This window comes from Grampus griseus, assembly GCF_964374135.1.
Source record: "Grampus griseus genome assembly, chromosome: 7".
Classification (NCBI taxonomy): domain Eukaryota; kingdom Metazoa; phylum Chordata; class Mammalia; order Artiodactyla; family Delphinidae; genus Grampus; species Grampus griseus.
In genome coordinates this window covers 38,249,222-38,270,853 of record NC_139001.1, presented here as the reverse complement: position 1 = coordinate 38,270,853, position 21,632 = coordinate 38,249,222, and the positions used below count along the sequence as shown (strand labels likewise).

Sequence of the window (21,632 nt, the reverse complement as noted above, 5' to 3'; positions counted from 1 at the left end):
CTGTTTTCTACACCATTTATACCTGCCCTTGGGTCTACAGAACGGTAATTGTCAAGATTAAAGCCAAGTGTCTACTTCTGTTTGAATTAATTATCCATTTATTAGTATCCTATTTATTTTAGATGAATCATTCTGAGAACTACTTTTAGCCATGTTTTATAAGTGAACTCCTTTGAATGTTTCAAAAATTACATAAAAGTTTCCCTTTTAGGTTAATGAACAAATGGTTTGGATTTAATCAGACCTCTAAGACATATTGTAATACATTAGTGGTGCATATTGCCTCTATGTTATGGGAGAACAAGTGAGTTTTATATTCTTCATTGTGCTTGTTTTTTTACATATTATGAATCTGTATTACCTCTGAACTTAAAAAAAGTCAAGGGGATGGTATTAAAAATAGTTTACTATTCACAATAAAATTCTAGGTAAAAAGCAGAAATCTCAACAGCAAGCCAGTCCACATAGAGGTGATATATTTTTGTACTAGTAATATATATAGTATAAAGTTACCAGCCCATAAGTTAGTCATCAACATGTACTGATAGTTTAATATATAAAGCCAAGTTGAATCATAAACGGGACAAGTTTTTAATCCATACGAAAATTAGTTTCTTAACCTGAAGCTGAGGCTACTAATCGTCACCTGCCAACTCTCAGATATTCTGAGCATCTGTAGCCCACTACATGTGCCATTTGGGCTTCCTGGAAGGTGTCCTGTAACTCCCAGTGGTATCATTCCCAGATGGTACTTTTCTGTGGTCACTCTCCCTGTGCCCTTCATTTACAGGGCTCTAAATCAACAGCGGGTACAGAAGCTGGAAGCAGAAGCGGACCAGTGGCAGGCCAGAGTCCTTGTCGTGGAGGCCCAGCACAACAGTGAGGTAGAAGCCAGGTTTTTATAGATGATAATGTTGATATTTTTTATTTTATTGGGATACTGCTATTTTGGAAAAACGGAGTAAAACAATCGGGTAAATTTCCTTTCCATTCAAGTCTGAGTTTTGAACAGTGACATATTTCCAAATGGGAAATGGGTCTGTGATCTTACAGTGAACCATTTATTGGCAAACCAGGACCATAATTATGCCTAACTCTCTTTGTCTTATGTGGTCTGCATTCTTTTCATGTATTAATGCATAAGTGAAGTTAAAGGGCTTAGAAAACAACATAACTTTAGTCAGAAGTAGCTAGAATGATCCCACTAAATAAGGAGGCATACTCACATGTGTTTATAGGTGTGTACGCACATGAATATGTATCTACACATAGGCACACATATAAAATAGAGATATTTCCTATAAAAAGCTTTTTCTAGAAGGATATACAAGGAACAGTTGCCAGTTCTTATCTCTCTAGGCAGTGAGACCAGAGGGTCATAGGATCAGGAAGGGAGGAGTTTAACTGGTTTAAAACTTTAGAAATTAGGATAAATAAGTTGGCTGTATTTTCCAAAACTCTCTAGTGACCAGTGGAGCATACCCTTCCTATCACCTTCTAAGAGTCTCCTAAGGACTGTCTGTAATAAGTTCTCACATATATATTCTAGGCATCTGGAGTCTTTGGTTCTGGTTCCAAACAATTATTGTTTCAAAGTTTAAAGAGTGAATATACAGTGTTATGGACTTCTTGTGTCTGTTACAGTGGAATTAAAAACAATCTTGTGAAATCGAAAACAATCATTCTTCTCTCTTTCAGATGGAGCCTCTACAAAAAGCTCTAGATGTAGCTAGAGAAGACAACAGGACACTGGCTATGAGCCTGGAGCAAGCTCTCCAGACAAATCATCATCTGCAAACAAAGCTTGATCACGTTCAAGAGAAACTGGAAAGCAAAGAACTTGAGCGACAGACTTTGGAAACCTTCAAGTAAGGGCAGTACAGTCGCAGTGAAATTAGGGAAGAGCCTCTGGGAGAGTAAGCTTGGCTAATTCACATAAACCAGTTAAAGCCTTTTTCCCTTTTGAGCTAGTACTCCCAGCAGAGCCATGTGAAGGAAGCAGGCATAGTTGAGCAGAGCAGATATTAGCTGGCTGGGGTACGCTCCTTTTCAGCTCTTCCCTCATCTACTGTCGGTCTTCTTCCGTACATGAAGGTTTAAACCAAGTTGGAAGGGACACTTACATGTTTCTGCCAAACCTTTTCTATCAGAAGCTTATGTGTCCTTTAAAAGTATGATCTGGAAAAGGAGAAACAGAAGCATGGATGGGAATAACCCCTCCAGGAGTGGGATAATTCCATTTAAGCAGCTGCTAAACCATTCATTGTTTTCAATTTTGTCCTGAGATTAGTTAGGTCAAACCCATCAAGTTCAGGTCAAGCCACTGAAGTTTTTTGTTAAACTTTATCTAGGCAAATAGGATTTAGATATTAATAACATCCCATGAAAGTTTATACCCAAGGGAAGTGCATTGTGCACGTGGATCTTTAGTCCTTTCATGCAGTGAACATACTGATACAGCAGGCAAGTATCAGCTAAAGCAAAGAGGGCATTTTTCATATTTGTAATCTGTACAAATTTTATATTCTGGTGAAATGTTGCTGGCTCAGGACTACTCAGTATTGGTTAAAACAAGAGTATGTGTTTCACTCTTTTGGGTGGATCTCTTTCTATTGAATGACTTTTTGTATTTTAATGCTGTAGGTAAATGCTTATTTCTTCTTCTGTTAATGAGTTCCAGATCAGTGATTTCTACCTGGTGACTTATCTACTTCTCATTGGTAAATGACATCTACTAAGATGTTTTCTAAAGGTGATTTATCATCTCTCTTTTTCAAAACAGAGAACAGATGAGTGAAGAATCCAAAATAGAAGCAGAACTGCATGCTGAACGCATAGATGCTCTAAGAAAGCAGTTTCAAATTGAGAGAGAAACTGCAAAGAAGGCAGCACAACGGGAAGTGACTGAGGTATGGAGGCAAGTGACAAAAGTCTCCCTCTAGGTGAATGCCTTTGAAGAGGAGAACCAGCTACAGGATTTCCCAGAATGGCTACAGTTGTTCTTTGGCTCTTCTAATCCCCCTGTCGCCAGCAAGCCAGCTACATCTCTATGCTGTTTGTAAAATTAACACACAAAAAGTTTCTGATATACAGTTATCTGCCCAATGAAGGAATGCCTTGATGACAGCCTTCCCACTGGAGAATAATAACTGAGTGGGAAAGAGGAAGGAGGAGACCGCCATCTGCTAGACAGATGGCAAGTCACCTGTCTCCTCAATTCACTTAACTAGCATCCATCATGCACCTACCTCCTCCTGAGAGGCACAAGTAAAAACAGCAGAAGATGTGGTCTGTGCTAAATGACCCCTTATTTAATTGTCATCTCCACTCTTTACATGAGACAACTAGGAAGACATCAGATGTTTCTTGGATAGCTAGAAGCTGTGTACAATTTTAAAGGAATTCAGAAGTAAGGGAAAGTTTGTTTTAGGCTGGTTGGGTGATCGAAGAAGAAGGGAAGCTTGTGAAATTATACAGGGTTGAGACTGGCAGAGCTGACAGGGCTGTGACACTCTCTATGTAAGAGGATGAACAAAGCTTAGTTACAAAAATAAATAGGACATGTGAGCAAAGAAAAAGGATTTGCCTCTCTTGATCAGAGCAGAGACTTTAGGAAATTTCTGAGAAAAAGGGGTTAGCTTAGATGAGACCAGCTGGTAGACGGCCTTGACTACCAGAATGTTGGATGGAAAGTATTAGGTAAAAGTAGAGCACTGTAGGTTTCTGAGAAGGCTGTGAGCACAATTTTAGGTAGGTTAGTCTATTAGCAGTGGAGAGTAGGTAAGAATGAAGAGAAACTGGAAACATGGAGGCTCAAGAGAACTAGAGCAGTTACTTTGGGCTTCAGATGATTAGAGCCAAGCAAAGTGTTTCTGTTGAAAAAGAGAACAATCAAATCAAAAATCCATTTTAATTAATAGAAAAATCAGACACTAAATGTATCATAAGCAAAGGGGAGGGAGTAATTAAAATAATTCCAAGACTTGTTTGGGGTGGCCGGTCTGTATTTTGCCAAATTTAGCGCAGTTAGCAATTGCACTTGACAGTGCACAGTCACAAAATCAGATTCAACTATTTACATGGTGCTTTGTAAATTGAAAAAGCACTGTATATAAGTTTTAAAAAATATAATAAAAATAATTTCTGTGGGAAACAAAAATGGGCACTGAAATTAAAAGTACCTTTATTCAGAGAGAGTTGTTCAGAATACTTAAAAGTTTAAATCCTTTTAACAGGGATCAGTAAAGACGGTGAACTTGTGCAGGAGAGACCAAGGAACAGTATGAGTGTGATGTCTTGAGCAGTTAGTGGCAGGGGTGGGCTCAGGGTGCACTGTTTAAGACTCCCAGCTCTGCCTCTTATTAGCAATGTGTAAATTTACTATCTGTGCAGATGACTTCACTTCTGAGTCTGTTTCCTCAGTCAAAATGGAAATCATCACAACTGCTTTCCAGGGTGGTTTTGAGGGTTAGTTTTTAGGGCTTACCCAGTTTTGACAAAGCTGTGATTGAGGTAATGGTGGAATATCTAACAGAAATTTAGTTGGGTGATAATAAAAGACTAACACTGTAGTGTGAGGTTAGGATCTGAGAGAATGAGCTAGTATAAAAGAAAAGGTAACAAATAATTTTGACTTTTTTCTTTGACATGAGTTAAATACTTACCAGCCACAGAGAATACCACCCTCCTCCTATCTTCTCCCTTCTCAGCTGCCGTCTCTTCTTCCTAAAAATCAAGTGGTACTCATTTAAGGGCATATGAGGAGGAGGGGGAACTCTGTAAAATGATTTAAGTAATGTTAAAAGATAAATTGAAGAAGAATAAAATTAAGAGTTTATTTGAACAAAAATCAATTTGAATCAGGCAGTATGCAATCAATTGCAATAGAAAGGTGCTCTGAGGAGTTGTATAAAATGAAAGACTTTTATAGGCAGAGGGGAGCAGGAACAAGGAAGTTAACTAGGCAAAAAAGTAGATTAGTTACTAGTAGCAGAGTTACTTCCTTTAAGGGGTGGCAGGGGTCTGTCAGGCAGATTACTCAACTAATGCTGATCGGGCGATTCCTGATTGACTGGTTTAAGAGTCCTTTTCTGGAAGAGCCAAAACTGTAATTAAGTCTCAGTTTGGTGACATAAGGCTTAGCATAAGTGACTTCATTGTGGGCCTGTTGTCTTGTTTTTAATAGTAATCACTATGTTATTTTTCCACTAGACAAGTTTATTAAAATTTCTAAACAAAAAGCAATATTCATAAGAACTATAAACTATGTAAATAAGCTACAAGGATATATTGTACAGCACAGGGAATATAGCCAGTATTTTATAATAACTGGAGTAGAATCTATAAGAATTTTTAATCACTATGTCATACACCTAAAACTAATATAATATCGTAAATCAACTATACCTCAATAGAAAAAAAGCAATGTTATAAAAATACATGCAAGGATAGTCAATAACTGATAGGTGTATTTACATAAACTGCCATATAATTTATTTCCACTTCTCCATACATGAGGTCGCAAGTGACTGAAAGAGACGCGCTTAAGCTTTTTAAAAAAAAAAACAAAACAAAACCTTTAAAGCATAGCAATGAGCACTGAGCAATTAGTGTGTGCCAGGCTCTATATTCCTTCTCTGCCTCATCTTGTTTAACTGTTACATGAATCCTATGAAGTAGGCTATTCACATACTTTTCCAATGATGAACCTGGGGCTTAGGGAAGTTAATTATCGGAAATTACTTGACTAGTGTGTGGTGAAGCTGAGATTTTAACTTCTGTCTGATTCCAAAGCCATGCTCTTACAAAGCAAATGATGAACATACATTTACATTATCTGTTCTAAGAAAAATTGTGTTCTTTAGTGTTAAAAATTATGAAAATCACTGAGAGTGTTTCTCCACAAATCTATTATTGCCTCACTTACTCTCCTTTTTAAAATATCTATTTATTTGGCTGTGCCAGGTCTTAGTTGCAGCACACAGGATCTTTAGTTGTGGCACACAGGATCTAGTTCCCTGACCAGGGATCAAACCCGGCCCCCCTGCATTGGGAGCACAGAGTCTTAGCCACTGGACCACCAGGGAAGTCCCATCACTTAACCTCCTTTTTAAAAGAAAGGTCCAAAGAGAACAAAATATAGGGACACAGCTAAACATAAGCTTCTCTTACTGAATGGAAGGTTAAAACGTTCTAATTTTCCCTTTGTATCCCACAGCTGAAGAAAGCCCTTGATGAAGCCAACTTCAGATCAGTGGAGGTATCCCGGACCAACCGAGAGCTGCGGCAGAAACTTACAGAGTTGGAAAAGACACTGAACAGCAGCAAGGAGAAAATAAAGAGTCAAAAGGCCCAAATTAAGCTCCACTTGTCAGCTAAGACGAATAATGCTCAGAATACAGAGAGGATGAAGGTTGTATGAGAAACCCTAACTCTCCTCTCACCTCCTTAGTATCTGATGAGGATCCAGGCAGGCAGTGGTGTCTGGGGAAGATGGTTTCAGAGCACTACCACCACCATGGGTTCTCTGGGAATTACAGCTACACCTGGGAAGTGGGCAGATTGCCTGGGGGGAGGTGGGGGGAGACTTTTCCCGCAGAGATACTGCTGCATCAGTGTTTGGTTTCTCATTAGCTGCCAGTGTCACGTTCTAGCTCCCCGGCTGTCTCTTCCACAGTGATTGTACAAGACTTTGCTCTTTCGGGGTCAGGGGGCTGGATGGGAAGGAGAGCAGGAACTGGTAACTGTGGATCTCATGTGGGATTCTTTCTGTTAGCCTATAGGCAAAAAGAGCAAGCCAGTTTTTCCACTAATCATCTTTCTATGTTATTTCCACATTTACTTTCAGCAAATAGAAACAGAATTGAGGCAAATGGAGATAATTAAGGATCAATATCAGAAAAAAAACTATGAACAGGTAGATGATTTCCACACACTCTGTTTACCATTCACATGAAATCCTAAACTTGGACAGGTTCACCAACCGTCTCCCTCTTTGTGCCCTACCAGTCACTGAGTATCCAGAAATTTGTATCTGAAATGACTAACCTACAGAAGGAGATGCAGCTGTTGGCCAAGAGCCAATATGATCTGTCAGCTCGGAATAAACAGCAAGAGCTGCGACTCGAGGCAGAGTGGAAGAGGAGGCGGGAGCTGGAGCGTCGGTGCCAGGTAAAAGGATTCCTAAGATTCATCTCAAAGATTACCAGCAAAGGCCATGTGCAAAACCCAGCATGGGGGCACCTGGCTTTTCTAGGCTGTGTAGAAGACAAGCTTACAAGTCGTTCATCTTAGCTAAGTCCTTAGAATCATATCTAGGAATGAAGCCTGGAGCTCTGACTGTGGTACCTCGTCTTCATGTTCAACTTAATAAAAATGATACTCATTTTTAAAGAACGGCTAAAGCTCACATATGCAAAGTACTAGTTAGTAAGTAAGACTTCTGAACTTAATAGTGTTTCAGGAACTTTACACCCCTTGGTTCTTCCCCGTAGCTCAGATGCATCTGTTGCCGTTACAGGACTTTTATCTACTCCCAACCTAATGAAAAGCACACTTTATTACGGAAAAGGGACTTCAAGAGACCATCAAGCTCTTGCTTTCCAACAGAGATTGTCTGCTATGAAAAGTATTCCCCAGTTCTGGAAAGAGATGTTAATCACCTTTTCTCAGGAGAATCTGTAAATCAAAATCCGTAATCATATACACAAATGTATACCGTAGGTTAAACTGAAAATAATAGTTTTTATCTTATAGTCTGGTAGCACCTGGAGTTAGAAAGTACCCCATCATACTTTCATAATTTGGTTGCTCATTTACTACAATATTGAAGCTTTTTCTTCCATATATAGTACATTGGGAGTTTGTAAAAAGTCTTTGTATCACATTTTCAGGAATTGGAAGAAACTATTAGACATCTGAAGAAATGTAAAGAGGCAACAGAGAATAAACTGAAAGAAGCTAGTGTGGAATCAGAACAGGTGAGCCAGACCCACGAACATGAAGACTTAGACAAGCTTCCTCAGACACGATGGCCCTGAAACACAAGTCAGTGTAATATCCTTCAGTAACATAGTTGTCAGGAGTGCAAAAGGCAAGAACCAATACCTTGCTCAGTATAGCTTCTGTTATAAATAATAGTTTTAGATTAAGATTCTGTGTCTTGATGAGACATCATAGAATGCTAAAATATTGATTGATATTGACAAATATTAACTTGGTAGTCCAAGTCCCTGAAATTCCAGAAATCCCTGGAATTGGGATTGACATATATACACTAATATGTATAAAATAGATAACCAATAAGAACCTGCTGTATAATAAAATTCAAAAAAGAAGAGATTCTTAAGCTAAAGGTATCACAGTGACATTGCTGCCAGTTTATCCCTTTTGTAGCCATTAAATTACATGATAATATGACTGTCAGAATGGTATATTGAAAGGAATATGGAGGGGGCGGAGTGAAGATGGTGTACTAGGAGGACGCAGAATTCGCGTCTCCTCACAACTAGGGCACCTAACAGGCACCAGTGGGGGACCACTGACACCTAAGGGGATGGGAGGAACCCCCAGAGACCAGGTAGGACATGGGGCGTGGGGGGGAGTGAAGGAGAAGCAGAGGTGGGATGGGACTGGCACCCGAGAGGCGGCTGGGGGAAGGGAAGGGATTCCATGCCTGAAGGGGGAAATTTGGGGACCACTGGGAGGGCAGAGGATCAAAAGGGAGCAGGGCCAGGTTTCCCCTGCCCAGTTGGGCCCCTGGGAACCTGCTGAGATCCCAGGCCTGACCCTCTGCCCACTGAGGCCCCCTCCAGCTGTGCGGGTCCTGAGGGAGTGGGAGGGAAGAGGGGGAGCAAAAGTAAAGGCTGGACCTGTGGGACCAGCACCCCTGAGGGGTGGCTGGGGGAGGGGAGAAGTTCCTACACCCAGTGGGACCCACCCACGGTAGGGGTCCAGCAGCAAAGGGGGAGACCCTGGAGGAGACAGTGGGGGAGGGCACAGAGGAATGGAAGGAAACAGGGCCAGCACTTTCCCTGTTGGGCTCCTGGGCCCAATCCTTGGAGCCTCCCTCCTACTGTGCAGAGCCCAAGCCCTGCCCCTACACCCCCACCCAGGGCCTCACCTCGACACTCAGAGACCCCCTCTGAGACCCCCTCCAAGGCACTGGGCCTAAACCCCACCCACACACCCTCACTCAGGGCCTTACCTCCACACTCCAGAACTCCACACTCCAGAGGCCCTCCTTTCCTTCCACCCAGGTCCTAAGCAGAGGCCCTGCCCCACACTTGAACATCACCCCACCTAGGCCCCACCCCCAGGGCCTTTTCCTGCTATGGGGCTCCTGAGCCTAGGTCCTGCCCCACCTTAAACCCTGCCCCTGCTTAAGTTCCACCCCTGCCTAAACCCCACCCCGTAGCCAAGGCTTTTTTTCCTTCTTTTTTCCTCTTAGATTGCGGTTCTGTTTTACCTTGTTGACTCATTGTTGATTCTCTTATATTTTTACATTTCCTAATCTTATTTTTCTAATTTTATTTTATTCTTTATACTTTGTTGTTCTCTCCTTTTGGCTTGTACCCTCCCCCCTTTTTTTTTCTTTTTTCTGTTGTAGTTTTATTTTACCTTGTTGCAATTGTTTCAATTATAGTTTTATATTTCCTAATATATTTATCTTTCTAATTTTATTTCTTTTTTATTCTTTGATACTGTGCTGCTCTGCTCTGCTCCTTTTTTTCCTTTTTCTTTTTTACAATGCTACAAAGCTTGCAAGATCTAGGTTCCCAGGACAGAGGTCAGGCCCAAGCTCCTGTAGTGGGAGCTCCAAGTCTGCTGGACTAACAGAGAAACTCAAACCCCAGGGAATATTAATGGGAGTGAGGCATCCTGGAGGTCCTCATCTCTGCACCAAGACCTGGCTCTATCCAACTGCCTGCAAACTCCAGTGCTGGACGTCTCAGGCCAAACAACCAGTAAGATAGGAATACAGCACCACCCATCAAAAAAAAAATGAAACAACAACAAAAAATGTTACAGACGAAGGAACAAGGTAAAAACCTACAAGACAAATAAGTGAAGATGAAATAGGCAAGCCACCTGAAAAAGAATTCAGAGTAATGATAGTAAAGATGATCCAAAATCTCAGAAACAGAATGGAGAAATTACAAGAAACATTTAACAAGGATCTAGAAGGTTACTGAAATTAAAAATACTCTAGAAGAAATCAGTAGCAGAATAACTGAGGCAAAAGAACGGATAAGTGAGCTGGAAGATAAGATGGTGGAAATAACTGCCAGGGAGCAGAATAAAGAAAAAAGAATGAAAAGAATTGAGGGCAGTCTCAGAGACCTCTGGGACAACATTAAACACACAAACATTCGAAATATAGGGGTCCCAGAGAAAGAAGAGGAAAAGAAAGGGACTCAGAAAATATTTGAAGAGATGATTATAGTTGAAAACTTCCCTAACATGGGAAATGAAATAGTCAATCAAGTCCAGGAAGCACAGAGAGTACCACACAGGATAAACCCAAAGAGAAACACACCGAGACACATTAATCAAACTATCAAAAATTAAATACAAGGAAAAAATATTAAAAGCAGCAAAGGAAAAGCAACAAATAACATAGAAGGGAATCCCCATAAGGTTAAGAGCTGATTTTTCAGCAGAAACTCTGCAATGCAGAAGGGAGTGCAGAACATAATTAACGTGGTGAAAGGGAAAAACCCACAAACAATATTACTCTATGCAGCAAGGATCTCATTCAGATTCAACAGAGAAATTAAAATTTTAACAGACAAGCAAAAGCGAAGAGAATTCAGCACCACCAAACCAGCTTTACAACAAATGCTAAAGGAACTGCTGTAGGCAGGAAACACAAGAGGAGAAGGAAAAGACCTACAAAAACAAACCCAAAACAATTAAGAAAATGGTAATAGGAACATACATATCAATAATTACCTTAAATGTAAATGGATTAAATGCTCCAACCAAAAGACAGACACTGGCTGAATGGATACAAAGACAATACCCATATATATGCTGTCTACAAGAGACCCACTTCAGACCTAGGGACACATACAGACTGAAAGTGAGAGGATGGAAAAAGATATTCCATGCAAATGGAAATCAAAAGAAAGCTGGAGTAGCAGTTCCCATATCAGACAAAATAGACTTTAAAATCAAGACTGTTACAAGAGACAAAGAAGGACACTACATAATGATCAAGGGATTGATCCAAGAAGAAGATACAACAATTGTAAATATTTATGCACCCAGCATAGGAGCACCGCAAAACATAAGGCAAATGCTAACAGCCATAAAAGGGGAAATCAACAGCAACAAAGTCACAGTAGGGGACTTTAACACCCCACTTGCGCCAATGGACAGATCATCCAAACTGGAAAGAAATAAGGAAACACAAGCTTCAAATGATATATTAAACAAGATGGACTTAATTGATATTTATAGGACATTCCATCCAAAAACAACAGAATACACTTTCTTCTCAAGTGCTCATGGAACACTCAGAATAGATCATATCTTGGGTCACAAGTCAAGCCTCAGTAAATTTAAGAAAATTGAAATTGTATGAAGCATCTGTTCTGACCAAAATGCTATGAGACTAGATATCAATTAACTACAGGAAAAAATCTGTAGGAAATACAAATACATGGAGGCTAAACAATACACAGCTAAATAACCAAGAGATCACTGAGGAAATCAAAGAGGAAATCAAAAAATACCTAGAAACAAATGACAATGAAAACATGACGACCCAAAACCTATGGGATGCAGCAGAAGCAGTTCTAAGAGGGAAGTTTGTAGCAATACAATCCTACCTCAAGAAACAAGAAACATCTCAAATAAACAACCTAACCTTACACCTAAAGCAATTAGAGAAGGAAGAACAAAATAACCCCAAAGTTAGCAGAAGGAAAGAAATCATAAAGATCAGAAATAAATGAAAAAGAAATGAAGGAAACAATAGCAAAGATCAATAAAACTAAAAGGTGGTTCTTTGAGAAGGTAAACAAAATTGATAAACCATTAGCCGGACTCATCATGAAAAACAGGGAGAAGACGCAAATCAATAGAACTAGAAATGAAAAAGGAGAAGTAACAACTGACACTGCAGAAATACAAAGGATCATGAGAGATTACTACAAGCAACTCTATGCCAATAAAATGGACAACCTGGAAGAAATGGACAAATTCTTAGAAATGCACAACCTTCCGAGACTGAACCAGGAAGAAATAGAAATATGAACAGTCCAATCACAAGCACTGAAAGTGAAACCATGATTAAAAATCTTCCAACAAACAAAAGGCCAGGACCAGATGGATTCACAGGTGAATTCTATCAAACATTTAGAGAAGAGCTAACACCTGTCCTTCTCAAACTCTTCCAAAATATAGCAGAGGGAGGAACACGCCCAAACTCATTCTAGGAGGCCACCATCACCCTGATACCAAAGCCAAAGATGTCACAAAGAAAGAAAACTACAGGCCAATATCGCTGATGAACATAGATGCAAAAATCCTCAACTAAATACTAACAGAATCCAGCAGCACATTAAAAGGATCATACACCATGATCAAGTGGGGTTTATTCCAGGAATGCAAGGATTCTTCAATATATGCAAATCAATCAATCAATGTGATACACCATATTAACAAATTGAAGGAGAAAAACCATATGACCATCTCAATAGATGCAGAGAAAGCTTTTGACAAAATTCAACACCAATTTATGATAAAAACTCTCCAGAAAGTAGGCATATCGTCCTCAATGGTGAAAAACTGAAACCATTTCCTCTAAGATCAGGAACAAGACAAGGTTGCCCACTCTTACCACTGTTATTCAGCATAGTTTTGTAAGTTTTAGCCACAGCAGTCAGAGAAGAAAAAGAAATAAAGGGAATGTAAATCAGAAAAAAAGAAGTAAAAGTGTCACTGTTTGCAGATGACATGATATTATACATAGAGAATCCTAAAGATGCTACCAGAAAACTACTAGAGCTAATCAATGAATTTGGTAGAGTAGCAGGATACAAAATTAATGCACATAAATCTCTTGCATGCCTATACACTAATGATGAAAAATCTGAAAGTGAAATTAAGGAAACACTCCCATTTACCATTGCAACGAAAAGAATAAAATACCTAGGAAGAAACCTACCTAAGGAGACAAAAGACCTGTATGCAGAAAACTATAAGACACTGATGAAAGTTAAAGATGATACAAACAGATCCATGTTCTTGGATTGGAAGAATCAACATTTGTGAATATGACTATACTACCCAAAGCAACTTACAAATTTCACAATTTGTATGGAAACACAAAAGACCCCGAATAGCCAAAGCAATCTTGAGAAGGAAAGACGGAGCTGAGGAATCAGGCTCCCAGACTTCAGACTATACTACAAAGCTACAGTTATCAAGACAGTATCATACTGGCACAAAAACAGAAATATAGATCAATGGAACAGGATAGGAAGCCCAGAGATAAATCCACTCACATATGGTCACCTTATCTTTGATAAAGGAGGCAAGAATATACAATGGATAAAAGACAGCCTCTTCGATAAGTGGTGCTGGGAAAACTGGACAGCTACATGTAAAAGAATGAAATTAGAACATTCCCTAACACCATACACAAAAATAAACTCAAAATGGATTAAAGACCTAAATGTAAGGCCAGACACTATCAAACTCTTAGAGGATACTCTATAACATAAATCACAGCAAGATCCTTTTTGACCCACCTCCTAGAGAAATGGAAATAAAAACAAAAAGAAACCAATGGGACCTAATGAAACTTAAAAGCTTTTGCACAGCAAAGGAAACCATAAACAAGATGAAAAGACAACCCTCAGAATGGGAGAAAATATTTGCAAATGAAGCAACTCACAAAGGATTAATCTCCAAAATTTACAAGCAGCTTATGCAGCTCAATATCAAAAAAACATAAAACCCAATCCAAAAATGGGCAGAAGACCTAAAGAGACATTTCTCCAAAGAAGATACAGATGGCCAACAAACACATGAAAAGATGCTCACCATCACTAATCGTTAGAGAAATGCAAATCAAAACTACAATGAGGTATCACCTCACACCAGTCTGAATGGCCATCATCAAAAAATCTACAAACAATAAATGCTGGAGAGGGTGTGGAGAAAAGGGAACCCTCTTGCACTGTTGTTGGGAATGTAAACTGATACAGCCACTATAGAGAACAGTATGGAGGTTCCTTAAAAAACCAAAAATAGAACTACCATACGACCCAGCAATCCCACTACTGGGCATATACCCTGAGAAAACCATAATTCAAAAAGAGTCATGTACCACAATGTTCATTGCAGCTCTATATACAATAGCCAGGACATGGAAGCAACCTAAGTGTCCATCGACAGATGAATGGATAAAGAAGATGTGGCACATATATACAATGGAATATTGCTCAGACATAAAAAGGAACAAAATTGAGTTATTTGTAGTGAGGTGGATGGATCTAGAGTCTGTCATACAGAGTGAAGTCAGAAAGAGAAAATCAAATACCGTATGCTAACACATACATATGGAATCTATAAAAAAAAAAGGTCATGAAGAACCTAGGGGCAAGACGGGAATAAAGACACAGACCTACTAGATAATGGACTTGAGGATACAGGGAGGGGGAAGGGTAAGCTGGGACGAAGTGAGAGAGTGGCATGGACATATATACACTACCGAATGTGAAACAGATAGCTAGTGGGAAGCGGCCACATAGCACAGGGAGATCAGCTCAGTGCTCTGTGACCACCTAGAGGGGTGGGATAGGGAGGGTGGGAGGGAGGGAGACACAAGAGGGAAGAGATATGGGAACATATGTATAAGTATAACTGATTCACTTTGTTATAAATCAGAACCTAACACACCATTGTAAAGCAAGTATACTCCAATAAAGATGTTTTAAAAAAATAATTAATTAAAAGGAATATGGACTCCTCTCTTGTGAGTTTGCCAACAATGACACTTACTGGGCCCTTAAGGAAGTTACATTTACTTTCTGTAACTCATCAGTTACCACTTCTATAGTAGTCAGGAAGTTATTACCTACCACTGTTACTCTGATAGATGGCTTGGAGTAAGTTTCAATAAATGTTGGCTCCATTCTCATTCGCCATACAAGAGGAGACATGATGTACAATGAATGTCATTTCAAGCATCTTTCCCTCAACTTCTGATAAAGAGAAAAGTGGGGTTTGGTTTGGGGGTGGACGGGAGTGTGTCTGTCGTCAGGATGCACAAACAGACCTGGAAAATACTTTAGCTTTGTAGCTTTCTAAAAGTTAAATGACAAGCAGAGCTCTGTTTTCTTATCTCACTATTTTGTACCCACACTGTGACCTGGTTAATATGGGACAAGTACATAGTAGCACAAATTTATAAAGGACCTATTATATGGCTGGTGCCGTGTTAGGTGATGGAGATACAGAGTGAATAAGCCAGACAAAGCCCCTGCTCTCATCGAACTTGCCTTCTCCCAAGCAAGAGAGAAATACAGTAGTCTCTGAGACCTCAGAGTCAAAACGTGAAAATGCTGTCCATGAAACATAAATAATCAAAGGGGGAAAACCAGTCATTTTACTTGTTATTCTAGAGGATATGTTCTACAGCTATTTTGAAGCAACCTTTATATATAATAAAAACCTGTTGGCTCTACCTTCAAAATAACAAAATATCCCCAATACATAGAAAGGTGCCAGGCACATATAGGCTCTCAATAAACATCTGTCAAGTAAATGAATACTGATTCTAGATCATCTTCAAAGGCAGACTATTAGAGGGACTGTTTTCAAGTCTAACAGATCGTTTGGAAATTTGTGCTTAGGAGCTAAAGTATAAAATATTTTGATAAAGGAAATAAAAAATACCATTTACACTAAGCTGGTCCAGTGTTTTTACTAATTCATTGTATTACCTTTATAAAGCACAGCAGGAAAATCTAGGCTTTACAGTTCAGGGACTTTGGAGAAGTGTTTAGTCTTAGAGAACAGAACTCAAAGTGTGGTTTGAACTACCACATGAATTTTCAATGCCATCTTGTACTTTCACTCCTATCGTAACTATCTCCCAAGCCCTCTCATCTCAGTTCACATCCAGGAAATATTAACAAATGCATGAAAATCAGGTTTGCATTCATTGTTTAACTCCATATTCAGAAATTATTCTCTCATCTATAGGAGGATGTGTATTATGCAAACAGGTTGCAAAGACTATGCAGTTAGAATTTGAGTCTTTTAATATCTAAGTAAAGTCTCTTGAACTGGCAACCATAGGAAGAAAACTTCCAGTTTAACTAATATGAAGCCCATTTGCTAATTGTGGGGGGAAATAAAGCTTTTAAATTATACAGTGTAAAAAGAAAAAGTCTTGGGCTTCCCTGGTGGTGCAGTGGTTGAGAGTCCGCCTGCCGATGCAGGGGACACGGGTTCGTGCCCCAGTCTGGGAATATCCCACACGCTGCGGAGCGGCTAGGCCCGTGAGCCATGGCCACTGAGCCTGCGTGTCCGGAGCCTGTGCTCCGCAACAGGAGAGGCCACAACAGTGAGAGGCCCGCATACCGAAAAAAAAAAAAAAAAAAAAGAGTCTCTTGAACTAATACACAAAAAGATTAAGTGTTCCTTTGTTGTAAATTTTAATGAGAACATTTGTATGTGCAGATAACAGCTAACCTGGAAGAAGCTCAGCGCTGGTTTAACTGCAGACTCGATGGCCTACAACTTGAGCTGACCAAAAACCGGTTGCAGAGGGAAGACAGGTGGCGGGAAAAGGTGGAATATTCGGCTGTCTTAAGCAATTCTGGATTTGTTCCTACTCAGATTTCTAATTACACAAGTTCTCTCTTCATCCAGCTACTCTCCACTAATCTGTAGATTTCTTTTAACTACTGTTTGGAAAACCAATGAACTGAATTTCTTTCTTAAAAGTTCTACCTCTCCCAAGCTGTCTAGTTTAGAACCACCTATCTTGAAAAATGACATCCATAAAGACAAAATAGGTCCTCAGCTCTGCAGTTAGTTTCTAACAGTTTGGGGGTGTGTGTTCTTTCCAACAGGACCAAGATAAAAGGCACAACGGCGTATCCAATCAGTCTGCTCTACATCGATGGGAGAATAAACAGAATCTTAGACTTGTGCCCAAGAAGTGTCATTCTGAACTAAAGAGAAAGTGATGTCCTTGACAGAGGAGCTTCTTCACTTAGAACAGCTACATCACCCTGATTCCCTGAGCCCAGCAACTAGGGCTGGGCTGTTTCCAACGTCATCAGAACATGAAGTCTTTGATGTGGACTGAAGATTTTGGACCTGAGTTTATCCTTTTATGAACTCTTTGATATCAATATAGAACCACCCCATCTTTTTTGTCCCTTTCCCCCGAATAAATTTATATTAATGTGTTGTATGATAGGAGATGCTGTTGCATGATACTTGGCTATTGTTTTAAGTAAATTTTATCAAAAAGCATTTAATGAGGTACTGGATGATTTGGCAACTAAATGATATGATACTTTATTTCAGTGAAATGTCCTAGTCTAACATCTAGTAGATAATCCCTGGAAATACGATCACCTGAAAAGTAGTAAAAACTCTCCCACTGTCTAGTAAACATACACCCTTCTATGCTGGGTAATTACTAGCACACCTTTTATAAGACCATATCTCTATTTGTATATAAGATATCTCAGAGGTTGTATTTGCAGCTTCCTTGGACATTTACAAAGAAGTTTATTCAACTCTGTTCCAGGAGATTATGCCTGACCAATGTAGTTCTCCCTTACTATAGTAAGCAATAAATTCAGCTTTATCTTCTCATTTCAGATTAAGTAATCCAGATTTAAAGTATGTAAACAGCTGACATAATATCTGGCTTAATTGATGCTCAAGTAATGGTAGCTGCTGGTAATAGTATTAGGACCTAAATCAAGTGAGCAATTATAAAATTAGAATATCAAATATAAGACTCTCAGAGGTTGAGGAGCCCACCACTCAATATCTAATATAAAAAAAAACACAGCTGGGGACTTCCCTGGTGGCGCAGTGTTTAAGAATCCACCTGCCAATGCAGGGGACATGGGTTCAATCCCTGGTCCAGGAATATCCCACATGCCGCAGAGCAACTAAGCCCATGTGCCACAACTACTGAAGCCTGTGCTCTAGGGCCTGCGTGTTGCAACTACTGAGCCCGCATGCTGCAACTACTGAAGCCCACGCGCCTAGAGCCCATGCTCCGCAACAAGAGAAGCCACCACAATGAGAAGCCCACGCACTGCAACAAAGAGTAGCCCTGCTCTCCGCAACCAGAGAAAGCCCACACGCAGCAACGAATACCCAATGCAGCCCAAAATAAATAAATATAATAAAATAGAACAAAATACTAAAAAATAAAAAAACACAGCTGAATTTATTGCTTACTGTGGTAGGGGAGAGATAAGTTAGTCAGACAGTGGCCTCCCTGATCAGAGCAAACTGCTGATCTTATATACGGTTTTGAGGAAGCATGGAGTTCAAGCACTGGAAGAGTTTCAGAGGTTTAAGTAGGTTGACATCATCTGTAGATGTGTAGTACTTGAGTGAGACTATTGTTGATTAGACATTCAGAGGCAAGTTTCCTGGAGGGCGTCCATTTCTGTGTCTGACTTTCAAGAGTGAGGGACCCACTGATTGGCAGGCTGGTAAAAGCCTCCTTAGGTTGTCTAACTCCTATAGTATTTATCCCTTTGGAGGTAAGGAGGTATTGTCAATTTGATGGTATGGGGGAGTCAGAATCTTGAAACAGCCTAACTAAGAGCCCTATAGAACAATTAACCTTGGTCCTGGGGTGGCACTGAAAACCTTGGTCCTGAATTATGCATAGTAACAAAGATCCCAATTGCTGCACAGGAGAGATGATCAATCTTAATGGGATGCAAATGAGTGTTGTCGCGACAGTCACATGCCAAGAATATTAATGTCCTCATCCAGAACAAGAGGAGAATTATAGAGTTAGATTGGTGATCAATTCTAGTCAAGATTATAGTTAAAACTGCCTGTTTAGTGTGATGATTTGTTAAAGTATTTCTATGATACTTTAGAAGTGTTTCTATAGTACGTTTAGAGTGTCTATCATATATACTAGCTTCTATTGTGACCCTCTTTCATTTGAAATAACAAAAAAACAGACAAAATATGAAACAATGGTTTTTAAGAGACTGGACATCAAGCAACAAAGCACTCTCATCCCTGAGAGAAAGGGAACAAGTGAGGTGAGCCCTATTGTTGCCTCAACTTACAGCCTTGAGGGGGTTCAGGCTATGATGCAAGGAGTGGAAATTAGGATGGGTTCCCTGGGTTAAGGAACAAGAATTGAAAGTCCAGGGAGACACAGGCTGCAAGCGTTCCAGGACAGAGTATGGGAGAGGAGAGAGCTGCACAGAGGGAGCATCTCAGAGACGTCCACAAGGTCCTCTCTGAGTATTGAGCTGAGTACTGGTTAGCACATGCCTTTGAGGAATCTACCTAAGGCTGGAGAAAAAACCATCCAAAAGGGTTAGAAGTGACGGCGCCCAGCATGCAGGTGCACGCACATGTACACGCACGTGTGTGCGCACGCACACGCACACATACAGTACCAGTTCTCACCAGCCAGTATTGGAAACCTTGTGACTTACGGGCACTGGGTAGTATACAACAGGGCCTTGCCTCAGTAGTAGCGAATAGTGAGCCCTGGAGTCAACACAGCTCTGCTCCGAACACATCTTAACAGCATGGCTCCAAATGACCCACTTCCAAGTAACTGTGTTACAAAACAGAGCTTAAGAATATTTGGAAAAATACAAAAAAATGGTACCCATCAAGGTAGAATCACGATTTCTGGCAAAATTATCAGGCATGCAAAGAAGCAGGAACATAATGAGAAAATCAAAATTGACCCAGAACTAACACAAACATTAGAGTTGACAGACAAGGACATTAAAACAATTACTGTAACTATTCTGTATACTCAAAGAATATTATACCAGTAGATGGTAATATGAGAAAAAGAAAGTGGCAATAGTTTATAATTATTTAGTTAACTAGTAGGAAAATGATGAGTGATTTCCTTTAGCAATAGAGATTTACTGCATGTGGTAACATCAGATTTAAAGGTGAGCCTAACACAAGATCTGAAGATGCTTTGACTAATTTCTTGAAGACTGTCATTGTTCTGAAGCAAGGAGACTAAGCCATGGCTTCTACTGATTTAAGGGACAGGCAGTGCCATGTTTTTAACACCCCTAGAGCACGGCCTACCCTTTTCATGTCAGTACAAAAAGAGATTTATGAAAATCTAGGAAGAATCAATCTGAACTCTAATTGACTTTGTTCCAGTTAGCCTGTCTGTAAAGTCTTTTACCCTTGGGGATTCTGAGACCATAACTATTTCTTTGGTAATTTTTTGATCAGCTTTATTGAGGTATAACTGACATTAAATTATAAGATATTTAAAGTATACATTGTAATAATTTGATATTCACTGTGAAAGATTCTTCTCATCTTGCTAATTAACACATCCATCACCTCACATCTTTTAAAAAAAAACTTTGGTGAGAGCACTTAATTTCTACTCTGTTAGTAAATTTTAGTTATACAAGACAGTATTTTCAACCACAATCATCATGTTATACATTATCTTATAACTGAAAGTTTGCACCCTTTTCCCAACTGCTTCCTATTTCCTCTACCTCCCAACCCCTGGAAATCACTTTTCTAATCTCTGTTTCTATGAGTTTGACCTTTTTTGGGGGGATTCCACATGTAAGTATCTTTGGTAATTCCTTGAGTCATTTCTTTAGGCTAGTGTAGGTATTCTAATGTCACATCCGCTATAATCTGGTAGTATGAAAGGGCTGCAGTATATTTTCTCTGGAAGTAGATCCTGCCTATTAAATCTGTAGGTGCCACAAAGAATAAAGGAATATTTCTCCAACAGAGATCCCAAAGTATCAGATACGGGTTGAGACTTATTGTAAATTCTCAGTTTTTAGAGTGGTTCTAGTAGACCAAATCAAATACAGTTTATTTCTTCTCAAGCTTCTATGATTACTATACATGTTCAAATTCTTCATCATCTTTTATCATGTCAGTCATTTTTACATTAAGACAAAATTCTTCTCTCTCTCTCTCTCTCACTGTAAGTCATTTTGCTTTTTAGACAACTTCAAAACTCCTCTGAGGATCTGATGTTCCAGAGTAGCAGGATTAAGGGTAGAGATCACTAATATCCATAAGAATGCTATATTGTTCCACTTGGGAGTTTAGAGAAAGGACGAGGAACTGTTGTGGACTCAGGTCTCCCTCAGAGCGGCCATGATGAGACAGATTTTGGACTGTCCTTCAGCTTCTTAGCCAGTATTGAACCATTGTTATTTCAGTGCTCCTTTCACTTGCACTGTTCTCCTGGCTTCTTTACCTACAGGCTTCCAATTCTTAACAGAAGACCTTTTGGTCTAGTTTTTATCTCAGGGGTCAATTTTATCTACAGAGCCATAGTTTGTTTACTCTCTAAGCCTCTCTAAAAACATCTGGCCACATATTATATATTTTCTAAAAATAGTTTCACATTTCAATTTTTC

At 39.6% G+C, this 21,632-nt stretch overlaps 1 protein-coding gene across 1 annotated transcript in view; it reads left to right on the top strand.

Annotated features, from left to right (window-relative positions):
• The window catches only part of CCDC150 (coiled-coil domain containing 150), a gene marked incomplete at its 5' end in the record, with an annotated part of 86,678 nt that extends 69,372 nt beyond the window's left edge, over positions 1–17,306 (top strand). The window contains 9 exon segments of the mRNA XM_082657928.1: positions 791–884; positions 1,699–1,868; positions 2,783–2,909; positions 6,218–6,412; positions 6,848–6,916; positions 7,009–7,170; positions 7,893–7,979; positions 16,702–16,812; positions 17,097–17,306. Of these exon segments, the coding sequence (XP_082514054.1) occupies positions 791–884; positions 1,699–1,868; positions 2,783–2,909; positions 6,218–6,412; positions 6,848–6,916; positions 7,009–7,170; positions 7,893–7,979; positions 16,702–16,812; positions 17,097–17,213 (1,132 nt within the window). The 3' untranslated portion in view covers positions 17,214–17,306.
• Between the last annotated feature and the right edge of the window lie 4,326 nt (positions 17,307–21,632).